This window comes from Diachasma alloeum, unplaced genomic scaffold, assembly GCF_001412515.2.
Source record: "Diachasma alloeum isolate Michigan unplaced genomic scaffold, Dall2.0 Dall_scaffold_00186, whole genome shotgun sequence".
Taxonomy (NCBI): Eukaryota; Metazoa; Arthropoda; class Insecta; order Hymenoptera; family Braconidae; genus Diachasma; species Diachasma alloeum.
This window is the reverse complement of record NW_021680352.1, coordinates 1,353,676-1,363,546: the sequence shown is the minus strand read 5'-3', so window position 1 is coordinate 1,363,546 and position 9,871 is coordinate 1,353,676. Positions and strand designations below refer to the sequence as shown.

Sequence of the window (9,871 nt, the reverse complement as noted above, 5' to 3'; positions counted from 1 at the left end):
GCAAGGTTGGCCCAATGTTGGCGCAAGGTTGGCGCGCCAACAGTATTATGTTAAAGTCATTTAAAAATATGAAAATCGCGTGACACTTGTACAATAACTGGGTGTAATAGTCGGGCTACTTGAGGTATTTGCTGGTATTTCAAGTGTTTTCACTGGTTCACATTAAACTCTCGCGATTTAATAAATCGCCATCGCGTAAAATGATTTTTTCTATAAAAATAAATGAATAGGGAGTGAAATTAAAACTAGAGCTGTCTTCTTCCGGGTTGTGTAATTGCAATTTTTATCAATTATTGTACCTGTTTTTGCTAATAAATTAGCAATATGCTTCCGAATGGATATAAGACTCCCATAAAATCCATAAGACCCCATACGACCCCCATAAGACTCTCATGAGGCCCTCATATGATAAAACCGTATTAGTGCAAGGTTGGCGCAAGGTTGGCCCAATGTTGGCGCAAGGTTGGCGCACCAACCGTATTATGTTAAAGTCATTTAAAAATATGAAAATCGCGTGACACTTGTACAATAACTGGGTGTAATAGTCGGGCTACTTGAGGTATTTGCTGGTATTTCAAGTGTTTTCACTGGTTCACATTAAACTCTCGCGATTTAATAAATCGCCATCGCGTAAAATGATTTTTTCTATAAAAATAAATGAATAGGGAGAGAAATTAAACCTAGAGCCGGCTTCTTCCTGGTTGTGTATTGCTCTCTTCCTCCGAGAGATATATTACATATTGAAGCAGCGGTTTGGAACGGATTTCGAGCGTCGATAAGGCTACTTTAGTCATTGTCTGTGTGATCTTAAAACATGTTTACCCCAACTCACGAATATTCGTAATTGCCTTGGCCAAAAAAGCCTCCCATATGTTAACAAAACAGCATGCGCTTGCCCAACTCTGAGTGCTCAACACTGGCACAATGACTCTAATCTCTCAATCGTTTCCGTAATAATCAGATTCCACTCCAATTAGAATATTCAAATTTCCTGGGGGGAGGGGGGCATGTGCTTCTTCACTCATAAAAATAACGAAACTTGTCACACGCGAGCACCAACTAGTACATCCAGTGTTGGTTAAACATTAGTTTGTTATCGTGATCTCCTAATGACTCATTAATGTTAGCGGTCGTAATGTTGATCTCGTAATTTAATGGCCAGATATATTTTCAACTGGATCTAGCCGATGTGATTAGCGGGGACAGAGAGGAGTCGTAAAAATTCAGAGTCGTAGACAACACGCGTTGCGAGTGTGCTCATGCTCATGGGAGAGTAAAAACGGAAGTTGGAGCAATTAACGATATAAGTGGTCCGTTGGTCTTGAGGTGCAGATAACATCAACAGGGGGGAGGGGGGAGGGGGGGGGGGGGGAACTCCAGTGTGCCAGGGTAAAGACTCTGTAGTTCAGAGTCGTGATGAAGGAAGATAGCGATGAAGGCAGGTGGTTTTTCAGCATGGACACATTATACGGTCTTGCTCGTCTTGCTGCCTTTAGTGTTTTTCATCGCCAAGTGAGAGATTGTGACTGTTTTATTCCGCTTTTTATGGCATTTACCTTTGGGCGTAGAAGGGAACATTGTATGGGGGGATTGGAGTGCGTGAGGAAGGGGGATTTTTCACAGTGGATGCGTATATGCCCAACAGCTCGAGAGTTTTGAGGATGCCAGAAGCCCAGCAAGAGCTTGATTCAGTCTCAGCCAGGTTAACCACATCCTTTTATTGCCCTGGACGCGTCTTCGGTTTCCAAAGGGGGAGCGGATCTTTCCCGTCGCCAATCGTTGGGATTTTTACGCCGGGGGATTTTCTTTCCTACTATCTTTGGGGACCATTGCGACTCATTTGGCGCCGCTATTTGGCAGATATTTTCCATATCATTTTTCCTCGGGGATACGGGAAATGTAAAGACACATCCCCTCAACTGGTTTTTGCTTCGTACAGGTACTTGACATACCAATTCATGCACTCACACCCCACATTTGAATTCAATGATTATATTTACAGCATCAAAACAACAGAACTCAATTTTAATGGAAATTTTTTTTTAGAGATTTTTTTGATTGATTTTTTTTTCTGAAAAAATTGCAACAATACCAATTTCACATTTTTCTCGAATTATTTGGGAAACCGAAGAATTTTCATGAATTTTATAGAATTTAGAATTTATGTACGAAAATCTCAGAACCAAAAATTGATCATTTTTGCGTATGATAAGTATAAAAAAATTAAAATTTGGGAAGTGAAGAATAATTTGTGAGTTAAAAAAATTTAGAAATACTATTTTTTTTCTCATCATCAACAATTGGGCAATTTAGATATGTTTTGATATAAAGTTAAACTTCACACATGAAAAAAATGATAAATACGACGCAGAAAAAATTGTTGGCATTTGAAGAATTTGAAAATGCCGGGGATTTTTTTCAGCGACTCCTTCACGTGACTCACTGACCAATCAGAATTGAGGATTAGCGGTCAGGCAGTATCGAGATATTTCGATATAAAGCAACTTGACGTTTCTTTCATCCTCAGTAAACAGGATAACACTGGCTCCTCGAGGGTTGGCTTGTGACCGAGAGTTTGTAACGGTGCGATGACTACAAAACTCCCAAACAGTCTCGGTTCGACGACTCTATATCCACCTAGAAAATCGTTAGCGCAATAAGGGCCGTCGACGAAAACTGACCACTAATGGGAGTTGAAATTAATTTCACGTAATTGGAAAGACCGAGAGGAAACTACTTGGTTTACCCTAATAGCTCAGCGAAATAACCCCTTTTTCCCCCACGGGTGCTGGATAATTGACACCCTCCGAAATACCGGAAGCCAGTGTACATTCATCATGTTCGCTGTATAAACTCCCGAGCGCTGCTTGTTGGTAATTTCAATTTCATAATTTATCTACATCAGGCAAAAAACCGTGAACATTTAAATAAAAGAAGACAATTTGTTTTTTCTTGAAAAAATCAATCACTGGATAAATTTAGTATAATATATTTTCAATATAATAATTTTTGCTATACAGACATTATAATACAAAGCATATAGGTTCGCTATATTCCTCCTTTTGCTGAATTACCACTAATTTCACGGCGACGACGTAATGTTTTCATTGTCCATCTCCTTTTCACGATTTTTCATCCATTAATCTAACTGTTTTCCTCGAACACATTCGATGCGTCGACGATTGCCTGTTAATTCTCACTTCTCATCATTACACAATAATAATTCATAGTTCGCATAAACGCAATTTCTCCACCATAAATTCACATGTGTCATAGTAAAATCTAGTTTTTATACATTCATAATACTGGTAAATTTCTCATTTTAAAAAGAAAATCATCGCAAATGACCATTTAGTATTCGAATTAATAACTATTTTAATTCAATTGAAATAGTTGGACTGGAGAATAACGCCAATGGGACTATCATCTGTTGAATGTGAAAAATAACTCTTTGCAATAGGTATTTTTCAATTTCAATTCCATTTGACTTTGGCTCAGCCATCTAACCAAAGTACTCTCTCATTATTTTCCACTGGCATTCACGTACCTCACACATTTTACGTATTACGCTTCCGTTTCTCACTCACAGTGCTCACTTTATGTACATGTACCTACTTATATATCTAAAACTGAATGATAGCGAAGCCTATAATCGTACAGTTGTATCATGTACTTATGTACAACGTATTTCTCTTTACTCCATTTAGTGCATTTTCATGACTCACGTATTCCCCTCCTACCATTCCCTCTATCAAATGCTGGAAAAGTGGAAGTCTTTTGATTGGTATGAGTTTCTTTATTCGCGCGACTAGTCTGGGCATCAGTTGCCTCATAATTTCGTGTCATTTAATGCTTGGTATCATTTTGAACCGACGGCAATCTACGACTAATGCTATATTAATTGGCTCAGAATTCCCCTGACAGTCTTGTCTCTGATTCTTCCACTCCAACGAGAAATAAAAAAAATCCTCATCGTGCACTACAACGCCAAGTAGGGGAGACCGGGGCAAAACGGGGTAGCTAAGAAAAGGGGCGGGTGTCAGAGCTTCTGTCATACTTGTATTGCTTTTTAGCAATCACTAGTCACATTCTGAAATTTTCAAGTCGCGGCTCCAATGGATTACAGTTGGGGCGCAGTGGGGTAGGGTCCAAAAACTTTAAAATAATTATAAATGTTGTTTCTTTGTTTTTCACCTTCGAATCTCCATAAAACGAGAGAAAAACTCGGAAATCGGTGGGGAAGGTCCCGATGAATCGATTTTTTAATTTGGCGCACGATGGGGTACGCATGAGAGAATTCTTTTTCTTCATTTTAAAAAAATTTCGTCATTCGTCAAATTCATTATTCATTTTTTTCTAAAATGCCATTTTTTTCTATAAATTGAAATTTCCGAATTTATTCATTAGATTTGTCTTGTTCATCTCTATTTGACGAAGTGAAATCCCAATACTTCTAATTGATTGTTTTTATTCTCTTGCTTCAGTAGAAAAGTAACGTTTATATCAGTAAACAGAGAGTATGCGCAGCAAGTGGGATTCCATTCTTCTAATTTTTTTTTTTCCGTCGTTACCGACCGTCGGGGGATGGGTTTACCAAATTTATCTGACTATCTAGGTCTAGATCATTGTGAGAACTCAGTTTTAATTGCAATATCCAATATGGCGGCTCATCCCGGTGTTTGAAAGAATTGAAAGAATTTCCAGAGTTCTTCAATTTTTAAAAATTTTTCCTCAGTATTCGAGTTTTTTTAGCTCTTTTGACCCCTTATTGATCCCTGATCGAGCGTTTGGCCTTCTTCATGTACCCCACCATGCCCCGGCCTCCCCTGCTGCAAAAAAACCCGGGGCCGAGAGAAAAATATGTAAAAAAAAGGAGAAACCAAAAATGCGAGTTTGTTTTTCCACCAGAACAATTGACACGAGCCGCCAGAGCATTAACAAAAGCGCGTCGGTTAACCGCACGTCACATCCTGCACATGGACACTCAACCCCAGCGTCACATATATTGCCGTCAATCTCGAATGTCAAAACGGATCTCCCCGGGTGAATCCACGATGAAACCGTCCGGGAACGGTCAGGTATCGCCTTTCCTGTTTCCCCTGCAAGTCTCCCTATTTGTCATTCAGACAACATCAGACCCATCACCGGGATCATCCCAGGTTTTTCGCACAGATTGTGTGGCATCAAGTGAATCCTAGATGTCATGTATACTCTCATCATCACTGTCAACTCTCGTGCTCTGTGGGCTGCCGTCTCTGGGCGGTGGCGTCCTCTCGAGGCTCTTGCTCCTCGCTCTCGCCATGCGGCTCCTCTCCAAGTGCTCTCGTTCCCTCGCGTCCTGCATCATTTCGGGACTCTCGCGGTTGTAGTAACTACTGAGGTTGGACAGACTGGAACTGGCAGCCAGGCTGCCGAGGGGTGCACTCGGCCCGGCCAACATCATCGGCGGATAAAAACGGTGGGCCATGGGCTTTTGCAGCGTCACAGCAGCAGTTGCCTGCCTGTAAAATAGTTCACTCGGTGGTGGCGCTGGTGCACCTGGATAAGTCCAGTACGACGGCTGTGCTGGCACACCAGTACGATTACCATACATACTCTGAAAGGCCACGTAATTGCCGGCTTCAGCGAGAATCTCAAAGCTCACTATCGTCTGGCGTTTCCATTTTGTTCTGCAATTTGAAAGCAAAGAGAAATACTCATAAATTCATTGCGCCACGCTAATGTCAACTGTAAGGATGATTTTACGTATGAAATTGCCGGAATCGCGATTTTCGATATCGAGACATCATGGGCTCTTGGATGATTGCCGGAAACCGCTACCGAGTGTATACGTTGGGGTGAATGAATGATAGGGCATTTTTAAGGGGTGGGCGGTCGAAGGAAACTCTTGGGAAGTAAAATCCTTATGAATCGCGTCGTGAAATCACGCACGTACGTTTAAATATAGGAGCACTTGGTAACAAACTTTGACCCTGATACCGTTTTACCAAGCGTAAATGGCTGGTTGATATTGTCTGGTTCCTACGGAGGACTTTGGCGGGGGCTGAGAATGATCAGAATGGCTCGGGAGTGGAGTTGAGGGGGGTGTGGGCGCGTATGTAAATTCACCATCTGAGAAAATTACTCTAAAACGGGGTGGCGTGTCGGCAAGTGGTTTCGTTGGCCACACTGCTGGACTTATTATACTAACAAATAGCTCGTGGAGTTCACTGGCTAATCATCGCGTATCGTGCCACGCACACCACTATACTCGCGCTATTCCGGTGGTGGAAAAGAAGTGAAGCTTTTGGACTCTATTGATAGCCCCAGGGGAGTAATCAACATTTTTTATTACGAGTGGAAGCGTTGTAATCGTTCAAATTTAAGTTTTACATTTTTCAAGTTATATCGACTCATTATGATGTTAAAAGTCCGAAAATGCATTTTTTTTTCTTCATTTTCTCGCTGATGAATAGAGGGGATTGAATCATTTGTTTAAAATGAAGGTATTGCCAAGCCCTATCCGTCGCCATTAATTAAAATTGAAGTCGTTCATTCATTTTTTTAATTTTCGAATTTTTTCAAAATTCAGTTGTAACACGATAACTAAAAAAATGGTCTACATTCATTGAATGACGGCTCAAAAAATTCGTTGGAATGTCCTTTTGGCCGAGTTCGAAGATGAAAGTGAAGTTCTGTGAAATTTTTCCAAAATTTCGTATTTTTTGAAAATCAGAATTCCGCAGATATCTCTGGATATTGCGCTGCAAATGAATTCAATCATAGCTTAATGTTTGTTTCTGTGCGACTATATCGAAGTTAAAAGTTGGTTACAAAAACTGTCTCGGTTAATTTGATTTTTAGGATAATTTTTAGAAATTTCGAATTTTTCATTAATTCCCCAGAAAGTTCGCTTTCTGATAATTCCATTAAATGTGATGTTTCGAATGCATTCAATTACGTATAAATGAAACATTCCTAATAATATTTCACAGAAATTTTCAGAAATTTTTAGAATTTCATTAAGTGGAAAATCTAAAACAATTAGTTGGAAAGAAATTGCTTGAATTCAAGAAACTAAAATGGGCCATGAATAACATACAATGGAAAAAAATAATCAAAATGACCAAAAAATAACTAAACCACACGCAATACAGGAGCAACTTCCCACTTGTTCCTTCTCACCAGGAAAAATTTGAAGATCGCAATATCAAAAATGCTCCACTTGAAAAATTGATACTTGTATTATTTATTCAACTACCCCAGTGTATCGAGGGGCTTCAACCCTTGAGTAGGGGAGGGGAATTGCAAAAGACGCTCATGAATTTCAAAGCGCCCAGATCATTTGTCATACGACGGTGAGAGATCAGGAAAGGAGAACGGTCACCGCCACCACTCGATGCTCGCTCGATTATATGATGAGTAATGTTTTTTAATACCTCTTTCAATTCAACAATGATACATGCACGAATACTCTTTTTAAGTGCAACCACACTCTAAAACACCCTTAATTGGCCTCGTGCACCCCTGGGCTCTCGATGTTCACTCGAGCGAAATTGATTTATCACCGAGAATCTTCAATGCGCAATGGCCAAATGAATTTTATTACACTTACATATCCGAAGCTGAAAAAAAGCGTGCGAACGACTTTAAATCTAGCGTGACGGTTATGAAACGTAATTAATTAATTTTTTATCCGGCCTCCATAGGAATTTCAAGAGCAACGCTTTTTGTTATCCCCCTCATCGCTAACAAATGGCTTTATAAATTGACTACCAGGGAAAGAAAACTGGGCGATACCCGTGGATTAATATTAGTCGGCTGGAAAATAATGTAATGATAATAATGCGAGCAACATTGCCAGCATACAGAGAGCTTAATGCATTTATAATGGTGGAGTTCTGGTTTCTGGGCGCTCCGACACTCTGCGGTCACGGGGTATGTTATTCAAAACGATAGCCCTACGACAGACTAATGCTCTCCAAGTGCCACATCAGGATAATAACAGTAAAACGATGGTAAGGGCGACATATTTTTCAAAATTGTTATTTGCCCCGGTTGACTGTTGTGGCGATGGGGGGGGAGGGGTTGGGAACATGTGTGTGTATTTCGAGCACCTCTGATGAGGGTGACAACAAGCCGATATTAACACAAAAGAGTGGAATAACGTATTCACGAGTGTCTGTCCATTGTGGTAAATAAATAAATGATGTAACATGGCTTATCCATTCATCGTCGCGTCAGTCGTGTCCAACGCATGGTGTGGTGATGATTATTACCAGAAATAATGCATGAGAAATAACTGGGAGGAAGCCAAATTATTTATCTCACCATAAGTTTTTCCGTTTTTTTTTTTTCAATCGAATTTTTTTCGTGACTGAGTGAAAACACTAGAGCGAACTTAGCTATCGCGTGGCCGCCGTTATAACGCTCCAGCCTTTATTTTGTCGTAGCGTGGGAAGCTCTGGGTGCTGGTGATGGCCAACGTCTTCTTCCTGGATGCGCCAAACGGCGCACTATTCTCACGGTTGCCGTGTTATAGTACAGCACAAAGTGCAATAAAGTGTTCGGACAGTGACAGACGCTATTGCACTTTGTCGTACAGGTGAGGCCAGGAGGGCAGTCATATCAACGCTGATAGGAAGGATTTGGTATTGTTAAGGAATGGATTTGGTTGGAGACGAGGGTCTATTCGGTCTCACCTAGTGGTGCCGCGGGAGACTTTACGAGACATGACGAGGGAATGCTTTGGAGGGATTGTCTCGGTCTCAGTGAACGCGGAGATTTTTGGTCTCGTCTCAGTCTCAAAATACGCGGTATTTTTATATGTTGAAAATTGAGACGAGACAGAGCGAGACAAAAACCAAGATTTTACATTAAAAATGCGAAAAACAGACGAAGGTGAGATAAATTGACTCGGAGTCGTCACGAGAGAAGTCGCATTTGCGTATTTGGAGACTGAAGCGAGACCGAAGATTTCCATGTTCATTGAGACCGAGATCTCTCCAAAGTATTGTCTCGTAAAGTCTCTCGTGGCATCACTAGTCTCACAAATTGTTCATTCGTTAATAGTTAACGAATCTCGCTTGGAATAAATGAATCAGTTAGTGATGCCGCGAGACGAGACGAAACGAGAAGATGGAGTTTCTCGTCTCGTAATGTCTCTTGTCTCGTTTGTCTCGTCTCATCTCGTTTCTGTCATTGTCTCGAATGACTCTTCTCGTCTCGTCTCGTCTCGTTTCTGTCATTGTCTCGAATGACTCGTCTCGTCTCGTAATGTCTCTCGTCTCGTTTGTCTCGTCTCGTCTCGTTTCTCTCGCGTCTCGCGGCACCACTAGAATCCATCCATCACTGCAGTTGATCATTTTTATAATCAAGTCTTACAAACTTAATGTAAAACCAGCAAGACCATTAAATCAGTGGAAATAATTTGAGGAAGTGGAAGTCAAGAGAATGTACATATGGAACAAGTGGACAAGTAACTTGCCATAATTTTCTTGATGACTAATTTTCTTTGGCGTCCAGCGAAGCATTGGCAGATCCATCGTGCGTGTAAGAGGATACCTGCCCTCGGGAGGCAACTCCATAATTCTAGAGTATTATGCGGTAGCTACTTTTCAACGGCGACTAACGCACTCATTTCCCATTATTATTTTTTTCTCCATTTCAATTTCTCGTTTTGCAACTTGCCGTGGCTAGTCGCATATTAAAAACTTTTCGGCGGTTAAAAATTACAATGAAACACTGATGTTTCTGTACATACACCCACAAATGCGTTGATATTATGTGCGTGACGCCATGGCGCTTTTACCCTTTACCCTCTCTCTTGCCTTCGCTTTTGCTCGTGATTAGCCGATAAGTTGAAACGATTTCTCGAGTGGGGGGGGGGGGG

General features: G+C 40.9%; 1 protein-coding gene across 1 annotated transcript in view; it reads right to left on the bottom strand.

Moving 5' to 3' along the window:
- Window positions 1-4,340: 4,340 nt before the first annotated feature.
- LOC107048265 (homeobox protein B-H1) overlaps window positions 4,341-9,871 on the bottom strand; it is a 16,487-nt gene continuing 10,956 nt past the window's right edge. Inside the window, exon 3 of the mRNA XM_015271352.1 lies at window positions 4,341-5,669. Within this exon, the coding sequence (XP_015126838.1) occupies window positions 5,195-5,669 (475 nt within the window). The 3' untranslated portion in view covers window positions 4,341-5,194. The remainder of the gene's footprint in view (window positions 5,670-9,871) is intronic.